Source organism: Protopterus annectens, chromosome 1.part1 (genome assembly GCF_019279795.1).
Source record: "Protopterus annectens isolate FY-2018-M chromosome 1.part1, PAN1.0, whole genome shotgun sequence".
Lineage (NCBI taxonomy): Eukaryota > Metazoa > Chordata > Ceratodontiformes > Protopteridae > Protopterus > Protopterus annectens.
The window spans coordinates 847,788,394-847,813,560 of record NC_056726.1 but is presented as its reverse complement, the minus strand read 5'-3'; the positions used below and the strand labels follow the sequence as shown (position 1 = coordinate 847,813,560).

Sequence of the window (25,167 nt, the reverse complement as noted above, 5' to 3'; positions counted from 1 at the left end):
TGAAACAGCATCTTGGTTAACTGTGTAGAACTAACTAGCTTAGTAGCACAAGGTGCCCATCACTTCTGAAGGCAGAATGGTGAAGACAATGTACTCACACTCAGCCGTATGCACACCACCTGATATAATTCATTTTCTACATAAAGTGCACTATTGCTTTATAGTTGCCGAGAATATCATAGGTAACATTCAGCATGTCAGTCTTTTGAGCTTCTCTCCTGTCTGTACTGCCCTCTGGCATCACTCCATAGCTCTCAAACTCCTAACACCAAAAACCTGGACAAAGCACATAATCATATATTAAGCTACCACACTAAACATATAATGACCAAACAGCACAGAAACGCAACTAACACGGTAAACAATGCAGAATACATACCATAAGAACATCTTTATAGTACTATATTTTACAGGGTGTTTTGTCAGTCTGGTAGTTTCCGGGCGGTTAATGACTTCCGAAATGATAAGATAATGCATTTTTTTTTTTGCATTTACTTTCAGTTCATAATTTTGACATCAGTTATTATTTGGGACAACGTTTCATGCAGGATGGCCAAACCATGTGGGGATTCAGTGACTGCTCCTAACTTGCAGTCATCTATAAACTTGGTCAGCCAGAGCCCTTTGGTATTGGTTTTTACTTCAGAAAAGTAGATGCTAAACAGAAGAGGTCCCAGCAAAGAACTCAGAGGGACTCCACTGGTGGTTACTTTTTAAATATAACTACTTTATTAGTAGATGAAACTGCAGCAAGTTCACAATTCCAAGCTTGTATCACACCATTGACAGCAGAGTACAAAAGAGCAAATGCACAGTTAGATAGAAAACTGTCCATCATAAAACAGATAGCAACCTTGAAAACTACAAAAGACAGTTGCCAGGATTTTTTGTAGAGTAAGTTCATAGCATGCATATCACTCTAATTCTTCAATACTTTATAGGAAAAATACTTGAGTAAAAAAAATACTTTGCAGGAAACTATTAGCTGTTGCAAAAGTCACCTGGTTGCCTCCAATTAAAAATATACAGGAATTCCATGCATGTTCTGTCATAAATTTAGTTTTGTAAGAACCAAAAAGCCAGACATTTTTGTGATGGCATGTATACTGCCACTGACACTCACTTAGGCATTCTGGTTTGCTCCTCTTATTTGCCTATTCCTTTCCATCTCTTCAGGAATTATAGCTATATAAAGGACATAATCTGAACAACCCTATGGTTTTATCAGTTGCCAAACCACAAGTGAGGGGCACTGAACATAGGTTCATAGGTAGGTGCTAGGCTATTGGTCCAAGGGCCTACGTAAGCCTAGCCAACAAGGTTCCCTGGCTTATGCCACCCAAGAAAGTTAATTTCCTGTGCCCCTGTTGTCACAGAAGAGATCCCCGGGGTGTATTTTTTCTTGTAGAGTGCTAATGAGTAACTTTGCTTGACATAGATGGGTAGCTTGTTCCAGAGTATAGGAAGTCTTTGGGACAGGAATCTATCCCTCCTGCATGTCCTGTTTATTGTGGTGGCAAGGTTTAGGTCCCTAGAGCGTGTAGCTTGGAGGGATTGGGATTTCTTTAGGTGTCACATTTCCAACAGCTCTGGGTTTAACATAGCTTTATATGTTGGGCAGAGATTTCCTCAAAATAGGCAATATGCTCCAGAGTAAAGCTGGAACTTTTCGAGAGAGTCAGTGTAAGGCATCTGTTTGAGGCCAGTAATCCTCTTTGTGAGGTATTTCTGTGGCCTTTCCAGCTGCTGCAGATGTCTTGTGAATACATCCCAAATGGGGCTTTGTACTCTATAATGGGTCTAATGAGTGCCGAGTAGAGAGGAGCAGTTACCTCTTTTTTCCTGGATGAGAACCCTTTTGTGATGAGATGTGCTACATAGAAGGATTTCCTGACTACTGTGGTAATGTGATTATCAAAGGAGTGACTACTGTCCACCTGGGTCCCAATGTCTCATCACACATTCGTCATTAAGGTTACTGCCATTTATGTGGTAGTTCATGGGTACAGAGTTTTTACCAAAGGGGATGACCGTGCACTTTTTGGCATTGAGCTTGAGGCCATGCCTCTGACACCAGGCATCTGTCTCGGTGAGGCCCTTCTGTAGGATATCTGCATCATTTGGGGACTCGACTATGGCTCCTAGTTTGCAGGGGGGGGGGATGCCACATTCTCCTCATGTTAGTAAAGAACAGAGCCAGTGTTTGCCCCCCTTGTGGGCATATAGACTATCCAGTCAAGCACAAATGTGTTGATAAAGTCTAGGAATCTCTGGGCCTGCATTTTTGGGGTGGTATATGATTCCCAGTTTGCAGTGGGATAGTTAAAGTCACCCAGGAATATACTATCGAGTTGAATGGTTTGTGTCTCCAGTAAGTTTAAGTATGTGTTACTGTTTTTCTGGGTCATAGAGGGGGACCTGTAATGTGTAAGGATATGGTATGGGATTTTCAGTATGGTAATTTGGATGGGAAGAAGCTCAAGCATGTCATCCTGTTTGACCAGCCGTGAGGTATGTTTGTTTTTCATCAAATGTGCAGGCAATTTTATTCAATGATTTTTTTGTGTCAAAAAAAGAGGGAACTTTTAGGCTAGTCCTAAACCTTTCCTTTCTCTTTCTTTTTGTCAGGGTCCAAAAGTTCAAAATGTTGTTCTTTCAGATCCTGTTACTTATCATTCCTTTACTCGGTTTCATGGTGAATTTGGACTTAAAAGATGCTTGCTGTCTCATTCCAATTAGCAAAGATTTCAGACGTTGCTTAAGATTTTCTGTATCTGGCTTTCTCTAGCTCCAGTAATTACTTTCTATAAACCTTAAGGAATTCACATCTTTCCATGTTTGAATGGTTCTCATATATTTGCAGATACTTTTTTTCCAGCTGTCAGGATTCTTTATCAAGTGTCATGAAACTCCTAATCATTCTGATATTTCAAGTGAATTTACAAAAGTCTTCTCTCATCCATTCACATGGAATAGTTTTTGTTGAATGTCTTCTGGATGCCTCCCTAGGAAGAACTTTTCTTCCACTAGACAAAACTGTACAAAGAAATCTTCTTGAACTTTTCCAACATATCTCTGGTATCTGACCAGGAATTTCTCAGGATTCTGGGTTTCATGACTTCTAAGATTACCATGATTCCCTTCGCTAGGCTTCATATAAGAAAAATTAAATGATACCAAAGGTTAGTCTGATTTTAGCATCAGCAACCTTTATCTTTCCAGATTCTAGTGTTGGGGTTTGTAAGAACGGGAGGTATTGTGGTTTATGGACTAGTTCTCTCTCAACCTAGGAGTGTCCTTCTCCCTTCTTCTTCTGTCTGTTACAACAGATGCTTTAGATCTTGTTATGGTGGAGGGCTGTATCTAAAGGGGTGAAAGTGCATAGTCTTTGTAATAAGCAAGGCAGAGAAAAGCACATCACTGTCAAGGAGATGGTGGCAAGTATCAGTGCTTTAAAAGATTTAAATCATTGCTGGCTCCTGGAACCTTGTCAAGTTATCAGAGACAACATCACATTGATGTGGTATATAAACAAATCAAGGGGGGGGGGTACCAGATCTTATCTTCTTTGAAGATGTGTCATGAAGGCCTGAAAGGTGGCAACTTGCAATACCCTTGTGAATGTAAATTACATGCAAGGTCCTCCAAGAATTGATCCAACTGTGAGGAACTCCTCAGATAGATAAGTTTCCATCCATTCAAAACAGACATTTAAAGAAATTCTGCTACAGGATTGCTTGCAGACAGGCATGAAAGACGCATGCCTTTCCATTCCTATGGACAGGAATGGTCCTGTATGCTTTTCCACTGATCTTTTCTAAAGATCCAGAAGAAAACTCTAAAGATAGTGATGGTGACTCCCTTTTGTCCAGGCAACAATGGTTCAGTAGGGGGTAATGACTCTCTCTTAGTCTAGGCAACAGTGGTTCTCTCTTTTGAAACTGGCCAGGGCCATTACCACAAACTTCCTCATACACTGGATTGACTTGCACAAGAAGGATTAGTGTTGGTACATCTTAGCCTGAAAACATTTTATTTGACTACTTGGATGATAAAGTTTTGATACCCTTTAGGCACATTTGTTTTCTGAAGATGTGCATCAGATATTAAAGAAGGCTAAAAACCTACTACTAAAAAATCATGCAAATTGAAGAGATTTTCTTGTTAGTGCATTGCGAAGAACCAGAACCCATTTAAGGCCCAGATGCCTTTGGTTCTAAATTATTCACATGAGTTATTACCCTTTGGCATTTCTTATACATCTGTCAAGATTTGTCTTTTGTTATTTTCTGCTTACCTACCCTTAGATGTTCTCCTTTCTTGTTGTCCTCGATCAAACAGTTTTTGAAGGGGGTTGTACATATCCATCCATCTAAAAATAACTAGTTCCTCCCTGGGATCTTAACTTTTTGGTTAAAAAACTAACACTTCTTCCATTTGAACCAGCTCATTAGGCTGATTTTTGAAGTTCTTGACAAGGAAAACTATTACTTATTGCTGTGATTTCTGAAAGAAAAAATATCTGAGTTAAAAACTGTTATGGTGAGACCTAATTTTCCAAAGAACTGGGTTTCTTTGAGAACATATCCTTCTTTTTATAACTAAAGTGGTTTCAGATTTTACCTTGAGCAAATCTGTTCATCTCCCTGCATTCTTTCAGAACCTAACAATGAAGGAAAAAGAATCCTGTGTACTCTTGATGTCCACAGGCAGCTCGGGATACTACATGGATAGATCTAAACCCTTCAGGAATTATGATTAGTTATTTGTAATAAACTATATTCAGTGAAAGTAAGAAAAAAGGACAACCAGAGTCAAAGCAGACAATTTGTAGATGGTTGTCTAATGAGGTCTCTTTTTGCTGTGCTCAACATAATAAGCCAATTATGAGCAGGGTTAGGGCCCACTCTTCTAGGACATTGTCTTTTTCTTTTTCTTTCTGGAAAGAGCTGGACTCTAGAAATATTCTAGAGGCAGCAACTTGTTCTTCTGTACATACATTTTATTTTAACAACTTTATTATAAACTTCACATATTGCACTGTGATATTGGTACACATACTGTTATAAACAAAAAAGAACCCATTACAAACATTGTTTCATGCATTATACCTACAAGGTTGCTTTCATAACAATTCTCATTCACTTCACATTTACAATTAATTATAATTAATTGCTCAAGCCCTGCATTCCCTGAAATTTCACTCCTCCTCCTCCTCTTGAACATTTTCCCACAAATCTAATTTATTTCTACGTAGTGTGTCGTCTCTCTTTTTAAAGCCATTTCCAGTTCTTTTTTGTCTTTTACAGTATTCAGTAATTCAGATACAGCTGGCCTTCTCTAGCTTTTCAGTAGTGTCAAAACCCATGGAAGAAGTTTTCCTGGAAATGAGAATACACTTGGTATTGTCAAGACTGGTGCACAACCTGTTTATGTCCCTTTGCAACCCCTCTTGCAGGAGCACATCTGGTTTATCCTATCAGGATAGGGTGGATGATGTAGTATTACCGAGACAAGGTCTGTATTTATTTTTTTGTTTATTGGCGAGGGGGTATGGCACTATAATTCTTGATTGTAGTTTGCCCTTGAAACGCTTGTACGTGTAAGTACATACTTTCTTGACAGAATCCCTTCTGTTGTTAGAGTTCTTGCCTTACGGCAATATCCAGCCTTACACATAGGTGAACTAGGCAGCCTCCTAGGACTCCACTCATCTAGAGCCACCTTTCATCTCCTTTACTTATTTTTTCAGCATAGAAACATGAAATGTTTCTTTAGAGTATAGGTGAAGGGCAGAAAGTCAGCCTTTGCTGAATGACATTGTATGGGGCAGGTGTTGACTTTCTATACCTTGCCAACAAATGGCAAGGAGTACAAAGCACCGAATATTCAACAGTGAACAAAGAGGATAGTTATTATGGACAACAGCAGCAGACAGCAAGAGCATGAGTTTTTATTACCAGATTTGCCCAGTGGACATATTTGCAGAACAAACTGAGTATCTGCGATTGCTGACTGATTTCACATAATGTCCCCATTCTATTCAGCTGTCTCTGATTTCACTTCATATTTTGTTCTGTCTAATATAAAAATTTGATTTTTCTGATTAATTGCTAAAGGTTGCAATCTGTCAATAAATTAAGAGTTTAGTACTTTTTATTGTTCAGGAAATACTTTGCCTTTCAAGGGAATGAGTGTAATAGTTATAATTGTCCCTGGTTTTGGGCCTCCCCCACTACCATTACTTTTGTCTTTGTCTGTGATTCTTAAGCAGACAAGTTGAGAGCTATTAATGTCCCTTAGTTTATGTAATATTTTTGGTTTGTTCGTCATAAAAGTTGTCCTTTTCTGGTCAGTCATAGAAGGTTACAGTTATTAAATAATGAGAGATAATTGAGTTTAAACTTCATATCAGAAAATGAATGGTATGCAGTCCTGTTACTCTGTCAACTCTGAGTATGTAAGAACAATATTTAAAATCTGTCCATGATTGTGTGCCTTTGCTTCCCTAATGTGTTTGATTTTGTCTAGGATTCTTTCCTTACGATGTGGAGATAGTGATTTTTGTTATTTTGTAAAAGTCTACCATCTGAGATATACACTGACAAACTAGCTATAATTGCTGTGTTTGTCTCTGGAGAAAAATGACTAACTTCTGTTTGCTCATTATTTTGACTTTAAAGGATTATTCTGATTTGTGTGAAGTAACTTGGAATACTTTAATGTGCACTTACAGTTTGTGTTGAGCAAAATTGAAAGTTATTAAATGCCTTTCATTTTTATCATATGTCTCAAGTGCACGCATAAATGGCTATAACTACTGGGTAAGGTTGGGAGCTGTTTGTGGATGAAAGTAACCAACCCTCTTGCTCTTTGCTCAGTTAGTATAAATTGTCATTTATCTGTCGTTGTAAAACTAGTGTGCATTTGTATGAAGTAAAATGGAATACTTTATTATTGTGTTCATTATTTATTATTTTGTTTGCTTTGCTCATTTATTTATTTAGTTACAGTGAACTGATGTCTGGGGTGTACACAGTAAAACTGGATGTAATTGATTGGCTTAGAGGCCATCTGTGGATAAAAGCGACTTAACCCTGCTGCTGTTTCATCACTGTTAGAGTAATCACCATTTTGGCATGACGAGTAAAGTGAAACAGTTTGTTGTGTTTGGTAAAATCAGTGTAAACCTAATGTTACTATGTCTTATGCTTGTGTGTTGGGGTGTTGCAGTGCATTTAAGTGCAGCAAGTTTGTTATAATTTATTTCACTTTCCATCACAAGCGTCAGCATTGCACACCACAGTTGGATTACTTTGGTGATCTGGTAAGAGCAGGATGTGAGTGAAAGCAACTGAATATTGTCACAGTGGTGCAGTCAGTTGCACAGCCATCTCCCAGATCAAAGCTCTGGTTAGGTTATTGACTATGGCTTCTTCTTTGTGGACTCTGCATGCTTTTCCTTTGTCTCTGTGCTCTGATTACATCCAACACCCTCAAAAGTCATGATACAGGTGAACTGAACTTCCTCCATTTTGTCTGTAGGTAAGCGTGCAGCGTGCGTGTGTGCATGCATCTTTTGACAGGCCTATCTTGCTAGGGGCAGTGTTAGTACAATTTGTAAAAAAATAGTGCATCTTGTGATAGCCATGGCTTTCACAGTCAGTGTCACATTGTGAGTCTGTAAAAAAATATCATTACCATTCTTTATCTTTGACAACACACACTATTCCTTACTGGGCATGTACATAACATGTTAAGGCATCCACAATGGGGTGTTTTCAGGTCCTGTAGCAATTTGCTTCAGAGATTTTTATGGGGAGAATTTAATGTGTTAATGATTTCACTTCGTGGTTAATTGATTAATTATGTTTAGTATAAAAAAAGTTAAAAGTTGTATTTGCTTTAAAACCTTGGAAGGCTTTTCAGCCAAGGCACTGTTTCAAAGTTATTAAACAGTTATTTTGTAAGTGCCAAGGGTGTTTGTCTTGTATAAGAGGAATAAGAAAGAATATTATTTTGTTTTTTTTTTTTCTTTAAATTTTATTTGGCACTTGCAGTACAGAAGCAGTTGTTTTTGCCTTTTGGAATTAAAACTGAATTTCTTTCCTTAGTCATGATTTTTGTTCAAGACGTTAATAGATTAAAGTTTTTAAAAAAAAATTAAATGCACTTCAGAACATCTGCAGTCCCATTGCTTCTTGGGGGTGGGGTCTAGTGGATCACAGAACAGTGGCTTAACTCAGTGATTTTGTTGCAACAGATATTACTCTGGTCAGTTTGGGTGTATCGAAAGGAAGCATGAAAAAAGCTGAAGAGTAAGACAAAATATGAGAAAAGGGACAAAAAATGTAATCCAGATAGTGTGGTGAGGTTGGGATAAAGAGAGATGTAAGGGTCACCATAGGGCCCTTCACCTAGGGTGCCATTTTACTTAAGACAGGTCCTGCTTACCACACCGTGATTCTACACTTTCATGAGAAATGAATTGCCACTATATGTTCTGCTTCATCTATCTTGTTAGATCTGAAGCAGCTCTTAAATCCATGGGATAACGACATGTACAGCAGTTCGGCTACTTTGACAGTGCGCCACCAACTATAATTTCTGATAGGGTTTGAAAGTAGTTATTAGTAAAAACTGACATGATTAAGATCTTAATGTCACACTGAAGAAAGGTTCACTTTCAAATCACCCAGTGAAAGATTGAGTATGAAGTACATTACATTTTTTAATAAAGGAATTTTTTTAGAAGAAAAACATGCCAAGAATATTTTTTTCTTTATCATTTCAGAAGTATTGCAGAGTTTTATGGCAGCAAGGGAAGCAACTCGAAATGGAGAAAATGAAACAATTTATGAATCTTCTGGGACTGCAGACATAGAATTAGTTGAGACAAAGAACGATGCATTGACAAAGAGTGGGTTGGACGAATATGAATCCTATACATCTGCTTGTCAGTCTGTCATATCTCGCAGTGCTTTCCTTATTCTTGGTGTACGTGCCATATGTCAGGCTGAGAAAATGCAAGAGAATATTCGTATGTTTTCTCTCCAGACAAGGTAAACATTCTGTTTGCTTGAAACATTCGACTTAAAATAGTTGTATTTTTTCTCAGATTTTTTTTTATTATAACTTAAAAGCAAGTGGATAGTAAAGATCACGCAGGTATAACATTCCATTATTTGACTTGGGTTTAGTATACTATAACATGGATTAGACACTGAACTTTACAGGGGTCTGTTTATGCTGTCTGTGTGGTCCAAATCAAGCTATAAAACAGTCCACTGGTTCATTTATATAGAAAGCAAATAAGCATTGCTTATGACCCACACTTAATTACATTTGGTATAAAGCAACCTGTTTCTTATTAACATACAATTTATTTATTTATTTATTTATTTTCAGTTTGATTACTGGGGAAGTCCACTGGGCCACAAAGTACCCATTTTCAGTGGAGGCCCGGGGAGAAAAGCTCCGTAGGCAGTACAATCAAGGTTACATAATGCAAGAGGTAAAATACAAGAGAAAAGTCCAAACAGTCAGAAAGATATGAAATGCATAGTATACATAGAAGACAGTACAAAACATTTTTTTTGCTTTAGGTAAATTACATATTTACAATATTTACATACTTACAATCAACTGAAGTCAGCTAAATCTGTTTTGGAGGAAATAGAAATGAAATAAGAGAGTAGACTGGTGCAGGAGTAAAGAGAGCTTAGTGGAGAAAATCCCTAGAATTTATATAGGGTGAAAGCAAGAACATTTCCATTTGGATGATGGGTGTAAGAAAAGTTGGGTCTTGAAGGATTCTGTGTTAGGTATAGTCCTTAGTGATGGAGGGAGAGAGTTCCATTTTCTACCTAGAGAGAAGGAGAGTAGAAGCTGGCCAGCAGGATGTTTGAGTTTGTGAATGGAGATTAGGTTTTTGGTGTTCAGATCTCAGAGATCGGTTTGGAATGTAAGGGGAAGGATGTTAGATAAGACTGGGCATTTATCTGGGTAGAATATTAATTTGTGAGTGGTGGTTAGTTGGAGATAGTCTAGGTGGTTAGGGAGTTCTAACCAGTTCAGCGATTGTAGGGTATGGCAGTGGTGAGTTGAGGTTTTGGATTTAGTGGCAAATTTAGAGATCTTATTATAGCAAGCTTCAAGTTTTGAGGTGTTGGATGCTGACAGATTAGTTAGAAGTGGGGCACCATATAGTAGAGAGGGTAGGAGTTAGGTGATAGCCAAGGTGTGCCTAGAGGAGTTTGAAAGAAATTGATTATTCCTGTAGAGCATACCTAACTTTTGGTGGGTTTTCTTTATGTTTTGTTGTATGTGGAGATCGAATTTGAGGCGTTCTTCAATGATAATGCCAAGGAGTTTTGCGGAAGGGACCACTTCTATAGGAGTGTTGGTTTGGCTTAGGACATTGAAAGCGTTTTTGTCAAAGGAAGAAGCCTTGGTTGGGAAGAAAATTAGTATTTTAGATTTATTGGAGTTGAGGGAGAGATGGTTTTGGTGCATCCAGTTTTCTGTAGTGGAAAAAGCTATTTGTGTTTTAGTCAGTAGTTCAGAAATGTTTGAGGCGGCACAAACTAAGATAGAGTCATCAGCGTATTGGATGACTGTAGTGTCAGGGAGGGCAGTGTGAAGGTTATTTATAAAGATGTTGAAAAGCATGGGACCAAGAATGGATCCATGAGGAACGCCGGTAGGTGTGGGCAAGAAGGAAGAGGTAGAGTCTGACAGCCTGAGATCTGTCAGAAAGGTAACTGGAGAACCAGGATAGAGTATTAGTGGAGAGATTAAGGTTGGCGAGATGAAAGAGAAGTTGTGTTTGGGAGATGGTGTCAAAGGCTTTAGAAAGATCTAGCAGTACTGTGGATACAAGAAGTCCAGAATCTCAGGCTTGATTAACAGTTTCTAGGAAGGCTAGTAGGGCAGTTATGGTGCTGTGGCTGGGACGGAAGCCATGTTGGGTGGGTGTAAGTAACTGATTCTGAGTTAAGTAGGGTAAAAGTTGGTAGTGGACACATTTTTCTAGAATTTTAGATATTGGAGAGAGTAGGGCAATGGGGTGGAAGTTAGAAATGGTGGTGTTTTTACCTCCTTTGTAGAGAGGTAGAATGTAGGCTGATCGCCAAAGTTTGGGTACGTATGACTCTTTTAAGGATCGGTTAATCAGGATACTAATTGGGAGTGCAATATCTTCGGCTGCGCATTTGAGGAAGGAGGGGGGAATGTTGTCGGGGGCATTACAGCAAGGCTTTAGTTTGGATAAGAGCTTTTTTATAAACATCGTGGAAACTGGTTTGAGCTGGAACATGAAGGGACAGTTATTAGGGATGTTGGTAGTAGAGTTGAGGAAGTTGGGTGGATTATTGTCTGGAAATGTTTTGGTTAGCTTAGCTATAGAATCTGTAAATAAAGTGTTGAAGTGAGAGCTCAGTTCCTTGTCAGTTAAACTAGGGTCAGGGCAGGGGTTGTTCCTTGACCCTGGATGGAGAAGAGAGTTAACAGATTTCCAGAATTGTTTTGGGCTCTTATTATTATTGGACTGAAGTTTATTGTAGTAGTTTTTTGTCCAAGGTGATTAATTTTTTTACTTGGTTGCAGAGTTGGGTATATTGGCGCAAGGCAGAAGACAGTTTACATTTCTGAAAAAGCTTCCAGGATTTGTCTCTGAGATGCATGGTTTGTTTAGTCTTTTTGGTCAGCCAAGGAGCAGAAATGGCTTTGATTCGTTTGTTTCTTAGGGGGGCTAGGGAGTTGAGTATTTAGGAAGATAGAGTTAAAATGCTCTACAGTGTTGTCAAGGGGGAAAGTGTTTAGGATTTGCCAGTTAATTTGTTTAAAACTGTTATAGAAAATTGTGGGGTTAAAGTTGCTAAGGTTACGAGTTTGAATGTAATGATGTTCGTATTGGGAGGAGTTAGCTGAGCGATGAATGAAGGCAGGGAGATGGTCACTGAAGGTGTCAGGGATAGTGCCAGAGAGAGTGATTTTATTTGGATGGGAGACTAAAATCCAATCTACGATGGACCCTGGGGGATGTTTTTTGTTAGGACGGGTTGTAGAATGGATTACTTGGGTGAAGTTGTAAAGGTTAATGGCTAGGGAGGGGGAAGGTGAGTTGATTTTATTCCAGTCAATATTGACGTCACCTAGAATAAAGGTTTCATATTTTATTTCAGTTGAGGCCCAGAGAATATTCTCAAGGGTAGAGATATTATTGCCTGGGGAGATATGTAAGGGAATAATGCAGATGTTTTTATGTTTATTTAGTCGGAGGAGATTTGCTGTTATTTCAATATTTTTGAATTGTGGAGTTGGAATTTGAAGAGGGATTAGGGAGAGAAGGTTAGAATAGATTAGGACAGAGCCTCCACCTTTTTTATTTAATCAGTCACTCCTGAGGATGTGGAAACCTGGAGGTAAGATTTCAGAATCATAAATATGAGGTTTTAGCCAGGTTTCGGAGATGGCTAAGATGTCAGGTTGGTTGTGATTGATCCAAGCATGTACTAGGTGAATTTTGTTGTTAAGGCTCTGGGCATTTACAGTGAAAACCTTGAGGGTGCTAAGAGAGGAAGTAGGAAAAGAAGGGGAATGGGGGAGAGGCTTATTTGAAGTAGGGGAGGAAGGGGAAGGAGTTGTTTATACTGAGGCATGGGCCAGAGTTAGGATGTATGTCTCCTGATAAGGCTAGGATATTACACGTGATAACTTTTAGCCTTTTTTGTTTGGATAGTCGGAAGTTGTTTGGGGTTAGTTCAAATGTAAGAGAGAAGGTTTTTGTAGAGGTGGAGAATAGTTTGGGATGGAAAAGGTGCAGTAGGTTTGGTGGGATAAGGGAGGGGGAAATGGAGTGGAAGTGAGAGAGTAGAAGAGGTTGCGGGTAAGTGAAAGGGATAGTTTGAGCAGAAGGTAGATATGGGGGAGCTTTTGAGGAGTACGAAGTAGCATGATAGAGAGGAATTTGTACGATGAGAAGGGAGCAGGGGAGTTGGGAAGTAAAGAGGATTTGGGAGGGCATGTTTGAAATGGGTGGGGTAAGGAAGGGAGAAATAAGAAAGGAAGTAGTAAGCTAGTTGAGGAGAGAAGGTAAAGAAGTAAAAGGGAGATATAAATTGTGGATAGGAAAGGGGAAGATTAAGTATAGTGAGAAGAGGGAGGAGTAAGAGTGGGTGGGGAAATAAGACGGGGGTTGAGATAGGTTACTTGATGTAGGATTGAGGGGTAATAATAAGAGGACTGTGACTGGTTAATAGAAATGGTGAGAGGAGTAATTGAGTGATAAATGTAGAGGTGCTGGGGGCGGGTGGAATTTGGGGGCAGGGTAGGGGAGCGGAGTGAGCCCGCAGGGCGAACGGAGTGGGAAGAGCCAGAGGAGGAGAAAGTGAGGAAGACAGTCAGTAAAGAGTGAATAGTCAGAAGGTAAGTTTAGCAGAGAATGTGAAAAGGTAGAAAGGTTTACAGAGAAGTGGAGTAGAGGGTAGATGTAAAGGGGAGAGACAGTGGTAGAAGGTAAGAGACTTCAAAAAAATAAAAAAAAAAGGATAGAGGAGGGCTGTTTATTATGCGAAGAGTGGATAGGTAATCCTTGGACAGTAGCGAGGGAGAGAACAGAGGAAAAGATGTTAGAGGGCTGTTTAAGGGGAGATGAGGAAGGAGAGGGTAAAGTAGTGGGGACAGCAAGAAGGTAGAAGAGCGCCACCTAGTGGTCAATCGGTCTAATGCAGTAGAGACCCCAGGGAGATAATCAGATTAAGGGAGGAAGGAGCTATTGTGGTTCAGGACTAAGAGTAAAAGCAGCAAAGAAGGGGGTAAGTATTAGGGGGAGAATTAGGAGTGAAAGCAGCAAAGAAGAGGGGGTTGTGGCTGCTGGCTAGCCTGGCAGGGAAGCGCACTGCGACCTAGTAGAAGTCAAATTATAAATTGCAAAGTGTTAGAGTAGTACACATACTTCTTGTAATCCTTGCTGTAGGAAGCACTCAGGGAGCAGTAAGGCCTTACAGTTTTGGATTGTGTCTGTTTTAGCCGGTTCTTAGCCAGAATGTTCAGGAGGGTACTTTCAGGAGGTTAGGGCAGGGTAGGCAGGAGCCCAAGTTTCTTGTAATCCTTGCTTTAGGAAGCACTCAAGGAGCAGTAAGGCCTTACAGTTTTGAATTGTGTCCTTTTTAGCCGGTTCTTAGCCAGAATGTTCAGGAGGGCACTTTCAGGAGGTTAGGGCAGGGTAGGCAGGAGCCCAAGTTTCTTGTAATCCTTGCTGTAGGAAGCACTCAGTGAGCAGTAAGGCCTTACAGTTTTGGATTAAGTGTTCGTTTTAGCCGGTTCTTAATGCAGAGATTTAACGCACATTTATTCCTTTGGAGCCATGAAAGTAGCTGATGTAGTTGCAAAGATTACTGTACAAGATACACACTCGCAAACAGTTCTCTTTCATCTTAGTTTAATTTTTAAATGTCTTTAATCAAGGAAAATATGACTTTCCTAACATCCAAGAACATCAGTAAAAAGGCGGGTTTGTTTAATACACATTATTATTAAACATGACCTGTTCATGTCCCCCCACAAAACAAAGCACAGCGGAAGAAAGAATTGAAACCAGGGTTCTATCTTTACAAGTCCAGTCAAATAAGAGTTATTTATTTTCTTTTGTTTCTTGTTAACTGCATAGGTTCACTGGAGCATTTAGTCGTTTATGTCTGGTCCTTTGTGCAAGGGTAATCCATGTTGTGAAGATTGGCTAAGAGACTGGGACAACTCCCATGCTGGTCTGGTGGGAGACCCTGTGAGTCAGATAGAAGTCAGGCTCTGTGTGTGTGTGTGTGGGGGGGGGGGGCAAACTCTTTACTGCAGTACATTGAAGGTTGCTAAAAGCTTTGATTCAGATCAAGAATAGTGGAAAGATTTTGGTGAATACAATTAGTAATGCAGAGATTTAACGCACATTTATTCCTTTGGAGCCATGAAAGTAGCTGATGTAGTTGCAAAGATTACTGTATCTAATGGACAATACCAATCCTTACAAGTTGAATTTGGAGGTAAATAGTGAGGACATTCAGGAAACAGTAGTAATATAGTGATATTAAAAGAAAAAGTGGCAAAATAGAGAACGTATGTGTATCAGCTGCTGGTGACTGTGGATTTGTTAAACTTGTTTGATGATAAAATCACTCATTCAGATGAGTGAAGGGAGAATACAGTTGGAATTGTCTTCTTTGAAAGAAAGCTGAGGAAATGTTCAGTACTTAAGGAAAACAAGTAATCCCTTCAACCGCAGAGTCCCAGATGTTCATCATATTGATCATTACTGCATTAATCTTAGCTGTATGGGTTATATCCTGCCAAGGATATAACAGAAGGTCAGTTTCCAAAACTTCAGGGCACCTTCCACATGCTCAAACCATGAGCTATGTAAAATCACAGGTCTGAGCACCATACCTGTCAGAGATTTCCTACTGATGTGTTGGGAGGGTGGCCTAATGATTAAGGTGTTTGCCTTACAAACACAAGGTGCAGGGTTTGAGACTCACAAGGGATAATTGGCTAGGCTTAAAATGGCTCGCAAGGGCAGTTAGCCTAGTACTAATCTATGAACCTATGAGGAAAGTGCTCTTCTGCATGTTGTCAAGGATCGACAGTCAACTTTTGCTCTTTTTCTTAGCAGATAAATTTCTTTTGGAGAAAAAACATTACACACACACACACACACACACACACACACACACATATTATTGTTTAAATATACTTTCATGCCTGGGAAAGTTATTTTGGTGTAGGAATTTATGTTTTAACGGAACTGCCTTGAGACTTAACTGTACTATTAAATGGGAGTGCACTTTTTCTTGTCATTTTAAAAGATAATTAAATTATTTGAAAAACATTTTTTTCTGTGGAGAAATTGTGTTTATTTTATTTTTGGGGGCTGGAAAAGTGTATTAAAGTGCTTTTTACTGTGTTTTTTACAAAGAAAAAAATTATTTTTAAGAACTTTTAATATTTTATTGGCTTTTGCTGCTTGTTTTCCCCAGGAAGGAGGCACCATTTTTGGCTTGACCATGGAATAAACTAAACTAATGGAACACACTATTAATCCCACGGTTGGACCTTTTTTCAGCCACAAAACAAAAAAAAGTTAAGCAAACAGCCTTTGCCACTACAGCAGGCTGTTTTTTTTTTTACCCTGGATCCCTCTGGTGTAGCACCTACAGCTGTTATGGATGGATGGGGGGTAGCTATGTCTTCTGTGGCTGTTGGAATCCCTTAGTGAGCAACAGAGAGACACTGTTGTAGCCCCTGGGAGAGTGAATAATAAAGTCTTCCTTGTTTAGTCAGAATGTTGTGCCAATCCCTGGGGTCGCTGCTACCATTGATAACACTGTTGGCCCCATTTCAACTTTCCCTAGACAGGAGAGGTTTATTAAATTTTGTATAGGTTTTAATTCAGGTTATTTACCCTTCTTATACGGCGGTTTCAAGTAAAAGAGAGAGTTATGCCTCTTTCTCTAAGAAGATTCAAGAATCTGAATTGAAACAGGAAGATATAGGGGCCGATTTAGGCTCTGATTCTGCTGGTGGGGTTTTCTCTTTCTCTGAGACTAATTCCACAATGTGCCATTGCTTTCAGTGGAAGAACATTGAGGTTTTTCAGTCTCTCAGTAAATACTATGAATGTTAGAGAGAATTTACAGAACCTTCACCAATTCCTTCAATGTTATCAGCTTTGGAGGATCTATATGTTACTGCCTGCAGTTTTCCTAACATTCGACCTGCTGCCCCTAAAAAAGGAAAGAGAGTGTATAAAGTTCTTCAGTCTTTTAATTTTTTATGCAGTTATCCCAAACCCAGCAGTGTAGCTAGGGTGGAGCAAGAGGGGCAACTGCCCTTGGCACAGACTGTGTTGGGCACAATCACCTGATCCAGATTGCTCTCTATTCCATTTGTGGTGAAATCTGAGCACTGTAGCACTCAGTGTGTAGTATAACCTGTACAACTGCTTGCTGCATTGTACAGTTGGCTACAGAAAAAAATAATCTTTTTTTTTTTTTTTAACTAAAACCTGAGCACTGTAGTGCTTTGTGCAGGCATGCAGTTTGCTATAATTTAAAAGAATGCATTTCTTTTTTTTAACCAAAACATGAAAGCCATAGGACAGTCTGCAAGCAGGGTCTAAACTGTGGCAACTGTTTGGAACATTTGTATCAAGCAGTTTGCTGCAGTTTAAAAGAAGAATACCCCCCCATGAAAAATGTGTAAGGAGAGTTGGTGGCAGGGCACAGAAATGGGACCTGAATTAATGGGGGGGGCTTTTTTTTTTTTTTTGTTGCTCGGTGGAAGAGATTGGGTTCATGTGGATCTAATTGTAATAAGCCAATGGCTAAAATGTTTTTTGTTTTTGCTTTTTGCATTTAAGTGGAAGAGCGTGTGGGGATGTTGGTCTAACTAATAAGCCAGTCACTATGGTGTAGCAGTTGGCTAATTACAGTAAAGTGTTTTGTCTTCTTTTTATGTATCTGCAACTTTGATTTTCAGAATCTTTAATTGTCAGGCTTGCATGTCAACAGCTTATTCTAGCTGTGAAAGTACAAAGGAATGTTTTGTCTGCAGTCTCTTCATATGGGACCACAGTCGCTGCGCCACTCCTTGGGTAATGTATCCTGAGGTGAGGCTAAGATTAAACAGCTGTCCTAACTGCTTTAATTCCTCATTGAGTTCGTGGAGCACACAGCCGGGACACCATCCGTCCCATGGATGCTGTGTTTTTGCTTTGGAGAGCAGTTCTCACTGGGCGTTTGAGATGTTTGGGGGGGTAGAATCCTCTGGTATAGATATGTCTCCTTTTCGCGGTCGGCGGGAGTAGTTTGCCCTGAACCTGTCAGCCCGTATGTTGGTAATGTGTGTAAGTTCAGTAATCTTCACATCATTTTGAACTAGCATATCTGGGAGTTTCCTCCTAGGTTTCTAACATAGCTAAAGAAGGCCTTATGATTGTCTTTTGAGTCCTTGGCGATTTTTCTCTCAAAATTTGCCTTGGATGATTTTATGAGAGCTCTTAGTTTTTTACTTATAATGATCAAAGGTGTCTTACCTTTCAAGGATTTTGCTCTATCTTGTAGTAGCTTCCTCCTTTTGTTGTAGAGCTTGTTTATGGCTGGGGTCCACCAGAATGGATGCTTGCCTTTGGTACAAAGAGTCTTAGTTTTGTTTGGGATTGCCTGATCCATGCAGTCCTGTAGGTGCTGGTAGAAGGCATTTGTAAGTGATTCAGTGGTTTGAGTAATGTTTACCACTGGCTCAGGGGCCTTAAAGGAGACCACACTAGTTTTTAGAAGTGTGAAGTTGGCTTTTTAGAAGTTTTTCACTGTGGTCTTTTTTATTTCAGGTGGGGGTGGGATGAGGACCTCCAGCCAGATTAGTTTATGATCTGATCTCACCAGTGAGGGGTATATCACGGTGTTGAACATTGTGATCCCATGTTCGTGATGATGAGATCAAGTATGTTTTCTCCTCTTGTGGGGATGGTGACTAGTTGTTCCATGGCATTTGAGTTTATGAACTCCAGGAACCTTTGGGCTTGAGTGTTTGGGCTTGAGTAGTGTTCCCAGTCTATATTAGGGTAGTTGAAGTCACCTAGTATGATGGTGTTTGGAGATACATTTATCCCCTCCATTGTTTTCAGGAAGGCCATGTGAGGTTCCTGAGTTTGAGAGGGTGGCCTGTAACATGCTACAAATTGCAGAGCAGTCTTGCCTATGGTTAATTGCACCTGGATGGTCTCCGATGCATCGTGCTGTTACTAACCTTGAGGTGAGGGTGACATTTATGAATATGGACACCCCCCCCCCTCCTTTCTTGGTGTTGTCCGGATTTTGGGGCCGGAACACATGATATGAGGTGAAACCTGATAGTGCTGGGGTGCTCTCAGGAGCCTTGAACCAGGTTTTCTGTCACAGCACAGACATCGATGTTCTCCATACTGAGAAGGGCCTCGAAAAGGTGCATCTTGAGATTGAGACTTCTGGCATTGAGCAGCATTACCCTTAGTTTTTTTACTTTTTTGTGTTCTAGGGTGGTAGGTTTAGAATTTGAGCCTTGCCTAAAAAAGGCACTATGGGGGTGGCAAGAGCCTTTGCCAATATCCGGAAGCCTAGGGGTGACAGGTGCAAGTCGTCCCTTGCGAAGCAGCGTGGCTTGTCCAGCATGTCATCCCAGGCAGACAGACATTGGATCCCTTTGAATGACACCAGAATTTAAGCCAATTATTAAAGCTGATCATCTTATCACTGTATTGTGGCATCATTCTAGGTGAAGGTAGGATACTGGTCATGGTCATACCTGCCTGGGCTACATAATCAGAGAGCTCCTCAATGTCTCTTTTCATGTAGTCCAAGGAGAGTTGGTGGCAGGGCTGACAGAAATGGGACCTGAATTAATGGGGGCTTTTTTTTGCTGCTCGGTGGAAGAGATTGGGTTCATGTGGATCTAATTGTAATAAGCCAATGGCTAAAATATTTTTTGTTTTTGCTTTTTGCATTTAAGTGGAAGAGCATGTGGGGATGTTGGTCTAGCTAATAATCAGTCACTACAGTGTAGCAGTTGGCTAATTACAGTAAAGTGTTTTGTCTTCTTTTTATGTATCTGCAACTTTGATTTTCAGAATCTTTAATTGTCAGGCTTGCATGTTAAAGCTTATTCTAGCTGTGAAAGTACAAAGGAATGTTTTGTCTGCAGTCTCTTCATATGAGGGAAAATCTCCCTTAAATGGTTTAATATCGTCCATTTTACAAGTCACAACTCAATATTTAAAGTGTGTGTATGACTCTGTTGATACTACTCCCAGGGCTATGTCCAGTAATACTGTTTTGAGGAGGTTCGCCTGACTGCATTTTCTTTTTTGGAAAAAAAACAAAACAAAACAAAAAAATCTTTGAAAAATGCTGGTAAACAGAAGGTTAAGAATAAATAGCTAGGGGGTTCCAAAAAGAATACAGGAACCCTTCTGTCCCAAAACCAAAGACAGTCCAACAAGTCAAAATGCCTATTTAAGGGACCTTGTTCCTCACCCACCCACCCTGGCAGTCCTTTTTGCCTTCCAGAAAGTCTGAATCTTCACTTTTTTCTGTGGCAAAAGATGGTTTCACTCAAATGGATTCTGAAGATCAATTATCAAGGTAACAAATGGTAGTGGAAGGAAATTCCTCCTTTCCAGGGGGTAATCCCTCATCTACCAGATGGGGCTCCTGTATTTCACACTGTCCTTAAACTTATGATCTGAAGTAGTTAACTTCATTTGTGCAGCAACCTATGGGAATCGGATCCGACCTCGAATCCGAGCCGGCAGTTTTCAACAGCTTTAGATCCGAGCACCAAACTCCTCCCCCTACCCATAATCCTTTGCCAACCCTGCCTGACCTCAGATCTAGTTTGCCGCGGTTTAATTCAGCAGCTTGTTTCCGAGTTCCAGGCGTTTTCGTTCACTTGTGAGAAAAATTAACTTTTCTGACCATTTTCTTTAACTCTTGGTGTGAGTGTGTGTTCAGGTCCCTTTTTCTACTTAAAAATCTCTTAATTTAATTTATTTTGTTTCATATTTAACCTCCCCCTTCCCTCGTGGTTCCATCAGGGTTGTGTGTGTGTGTGTGTGTGTGTGTGTGTGTGTGTGTGTGTGTGTGTGTGTGTGTGTGTGTTTAGGGCCTAGTTTGTGTGGTTTTACCTTCTTAGTATGTCTGAGGCCCCAAAGTTGATGTTTTCTAAGTGCACCGAGTGTGGCCATAAGCTGTCCCCAGTGGATGGCCACACTCGGTGTGTGTTGTGCCTTGGGGTTGAGCACCTGTCCTCTGGTTGTACCATTTGTGCAGCGTTCAACTCCAGGGCACTCAAGGACCGGAGGACTAAGCTGATTCTGGCGGGTCTTCTGCCCCCGGACTTGGCTTCTACCTCCGGTCCTCCCGTGGCTTCCGTTGCGACGGCCGCCACTCCTGCTTCCCTCCCTCCGGCCGGGACTCAACCTCCCGCCTTAGGCCTGGAGGAGAGGGAGGCCAGGAAAGAAAGGAGGAGGGAGAAGCACCACAAGCGGTGGGTCGAGGCCTCCGTGCTTTTCACCGGGTCCTGAGGAGGAGGAGGAGACCCGATCTCCTTCGAGGTCATCGAGGCGACACTCCCGCCCTGCCTCGGTGGCCTCATCGAGATCTACCCGAAGTCTCACAGATGCAGATTTGGACCGAATGATGAGAAGATTCCTCCAGGCCCAACTGCAGATGAGAGTGCTCCTGCCTCCCCCCCCCCTGTGGGGTAGAGCTCGACCCCCTTCTTTGCCCCGATAGCTCCTTCTCCGTCCCGTTTCCCGGGTTCGGAGTCTTCGGAGCCGGGGGTGTGTTGGCGCCGATAGTCTCGGGTACTTCGGCGCCGACACTTCCCTCGAGTCTGTCGGGTCCATTTTCTTCGGATCCGAGCTCTCGGAGCCGAGGGCTGAGCTTCAGATCCAGGGGGTATCGGTATGTCTTCAGCTACGTCCAGGTCGGAGCATGCTGGTCTGTCGGATCTGATCGCTTCGGTGCCGGCTCTGATCCATCCGTCGGATCCGAGCGAGGGTCTGCTTTCGGATCCCAGAGAGAGCAGCTCTTCCTCGGCATTCGACGTGGTGGAGAGGGCCGTGTCGAGAGACTCCAGGCCCCCTACCCTTGCCACGGCTCCACCCTGCACTCCTTCTCTGTTGGGTCTGACTTCCATCACCCGGCCCCAGGGACAGCCTGCTTTGATGTCCCAGGTAGTTCCATTGGAACAAGACGTTGCTGTTGAGACCTCCTCGGACAGCCCCCCCCGAGGAGATTCCTCACAAGTGAAGGTGCAAGAGGAGGCACCTGGACTCCCCCGAGTCCTTGACTGAGGACACGGATTTGGAGGAAGGGGAAGGCTTCCCAAGATCACCCCCTGAAGATGGCTCATTTGGTGACATCATGGAGATGCTCAGAATAAGGGGGATGGTCTGCCCCAAAGCCTACGTCAAATGAATCCGTGTTCCTGGAGGCGTTTGAAACAGGCCTGTCTATCTCTTGGGTATCCCCTCCGGCCAACCCTCTGGTAGACTTGATTACTACCAGGGCATGGAAGGAGCCAGACACTGTGGAGCCAGTCCCCAAGCGCCCGGACAAGATTCTTAGCCCACCCTCTGACAAGTCCCACTGGAGTAAGGGTCACCCTGTAGATGTCATGTTGGTGGCGGCGGCCACCAAGAGGGAACTTGCTCAGGAGAGTCCCTCGGTTCATCCCCCGAGCAAGGAGTCGGTTGATGGACTGCCTAGGGAAGCCGGTGTTTAGTTCGGCTACCTTCTATGTGAGGTCACTGAACTACATGGCACATGTGCCCCGACTGTAGCAGGACCTTATCAAAGAGTACGTTGCGTTGCCCCCCCCCCCCGAGTCCATGTCGGCGGAGGACAAACAATTGCACTCCACCCGGATGGCCACTCTACGATCCATATCTAACACCTCTATGCAGCTACTGTCTCATGCCATGGCAGGAGCCGCTAGAGCCAGCGGAGCGGGCCTCGTTATGAGACATCAGGCCTGGCTCCGGCACTGTGATTTCGCGGAACCCTTTAAGGCATCTTTCGCTAATGCCCCTTTTGATGGTTCTGCCCTCTTTGGCAAAACTATGTGAGATACCTTGGTCTAGAGCGAAAAGGATGGGAAGACGTCTGCCATCGGATTCCGCTTCTCTGCTCCCCAGAGTTCCTTCTCGAAGAACCAAAAGGGACAGAAGAAGATGTGGTTCCGGAAGTCGCAACAGTCCCATCCTGCTCCGGACTCCCAGCACTTCTGCAGCAGAGGAGGGCAGGGTGGATGCCGCCCTAGAGGCAGAGGGTGCCCGCGGAACTTTGGATCCAGAGAACCCTTCTCGAACCAACCCACACAACACCCCTGAAGGGTTGCTCGACTGCTCCACTCTGGAGACAGTCGGGGGGCATTTCTTGAAGCACCCAGCAGCTTGGGAGTCCATCACGACAGACTGCTGGGTGTTTTGCATCATATCCAGAGGATATCAGATTCCCTTTTCTCATTACCCACGCAGCCCCAGATACCTTCCCAATGTCCCACCCGATCAGAGGGGGGCCGCCGCAATGGAAATCCAACATTTGCTGGAAAAAAGAGCCATCCAACACGTCTGCCCAGACCAGTGCAGGTCCGGGATTTACTCCAGGTTCTTCTTGGTGCCAAAAAAGACGGGGGACTTAAGACCAATCCTCGACCTCTCTTCCATGAATCTGTCAGTAACCAAAGAGAAGTTCCGCATGGTCACTCTTCAATCCATTCTCACCCTTTTGCGGGAGAACGATTGGATGTGCTCTATAGACCTCAAGGATGCGTACTACCACATTCTGATGGACAGGCGATCCAGGAGGTTCCTCCATTTCTGGCTAGGAGCCAGTCATTTCCAATTCAGGGTCCTCCCTTTGGTCTCACCACAGCCCCCAGGGTGTTTACCAAAGTGTTAGCAGTGATAGTGGCCCACCTGAGGCTCCAGGGAATTCAGGTCTTCCTGTACCTGGACGACTGGCTCCTGACCGCCCCGACAAGGCATCTACTCTGTGCAGCCAGAAACTACTTTCTTCATCTAGCTCCTCGGCTGGGGATCACTATCAACATAGAGAAGTAGTCTCTTATTCCGACTCAGACCATAAACTTCATAGAGGCCACAGACTGGCTACTAACCCTGAGGCTACACATGCAGGACATTCTGCAATCTCCAGCTCCCCTGGCGGAATTGGTCCTGAGGGCTCTTGGCTCGATGGCACGTTTGAACATGAGGGTCTTACAATGGACCATTCAGGTCCAGTGGTCCTTTCTTCACTATCCTCTGAGCCATCCCGTTCCGCGCAGCAGGGCTTGCAAGAGGGCCCTCCTATGGTGGCTCCAATCTCCAGACCTCCAGCAAGGACGCCCCTTTTCTATGACCCCTCCTCTAGCCACGGTGACCACGGATGCCTCCCGCCTCGGGGGGGAGGCATTGTTCGGGCAGGACAGTCCAAGGCACGTAGGACCTCAAGGAGACCTCACTGCATATCAACGTCCTAGAGGTGAGGGCAGTGCTGTTAGCGTTGCAAGCACTTCAGGGCCTTCTTCCTGTAGGAACGATTGTGATTCGGACGGACAATATGTCTGTTGTCTGGTACATCAACAAACAGGGGGGAACCAGGTCTTGCCCACTCTGTCGAGAGGCCATGAGGGTGTGGGAATGGGCGATCTCCACCAGCCGCTTTCTCATAGCAATGCACATTCCGGGACGGTCCAATATCCTAGTGGACAAACTAAGTCGCACCATCCTGTTACCATACGAGATGTCTCTGAATCCCGAGATAGCAAATCAGATTTTCGCCAAATGGGGTCAACCCTGTTGCGATCTCTTTGCCTCTCCCTCGAACACAAAATGTTACGACTACTTCGCTCTCATTTCCCCCACCAGGGAACCCCCGAGAGATGCTCTGGTGCATTCTTGGCCTCCCGGTCTTCTTTATGCTTACCCTCCTCTTCCTCTGATGCTGAAGTTTCTTCAGAAAGCCAATCGGTTGGGGAGCAGGATTATCCTCATTGCCCCGTTTTGGCCTCGTCAAACCTGGTTCCCTTACCTTTGGTCTCATCTGGTGAATCCTCCTTGGATTCTTGATCCCCGGATCTAATATCCCACCCCCTAGATCTCCCAGTCCTGAACCTGGACAACCTCAAGCTCACAGCTTGGCTGCTCCAGTTCCACTCGTAGCTAGGACTCCCGGTATCTCTTCCCCAGTTAAAACTATTCTAGTAGCAGCGCACAAGCCTTCTACTAGAAAGATCTATAGCAGCAAATGGAAACGTTTCTCCATTTGGGCGGAACACAAAAATTTGGATCCTTTTACAGCTCCTTTGCCCGCTGTATTAGACTTTCTGTCAGGACTGTTTAATCAGGGGGCTAGCTCCTCCACAGTCAAGGTTCAACTAGCAGCTATCTCTCATTATCACGTGGGAAATGAACTGGGCCCTTTGATCACCACGAAATTGTGTAAGACCTTTTTGAAGGGCACCTTTCTGCTCAGACCTCCAGTGAAGGATGTAGTCCCTCCTTGGGATATAACGCTGGTGCTTCAGGCCTTGACAGCTCCCCCATTTGAGCCTGCAGCTTCAGTAGATCTTAAA

At 42.6% G+C, this 25,167-nt stretch overlaps 1 protein-coding gene across 1 annotated transcript in view; it reads left to right on the top strand.

Annotated features, from left to right (window-relative positions):
- LOC122815150 (probable E3 ubiquitin-protein ligase HERC1) overlaps positions 1-25,167 on the top strand; it is a 5,886,073-nt gene that overhangs the window by 2,354,448 nt on the left and 3,506,458 nt on the right. Inside the window, exon 23 of the mRNA XM_044087407.1 lies at positions 8,795-9,062. Coding sequence (XP_043943342.1) covers positions 8,795-9,062 — 268 coding nt within the window. The remainder of the gene's footprint in view (positions 1-8,794; positions 9,063-25,167) is intronic.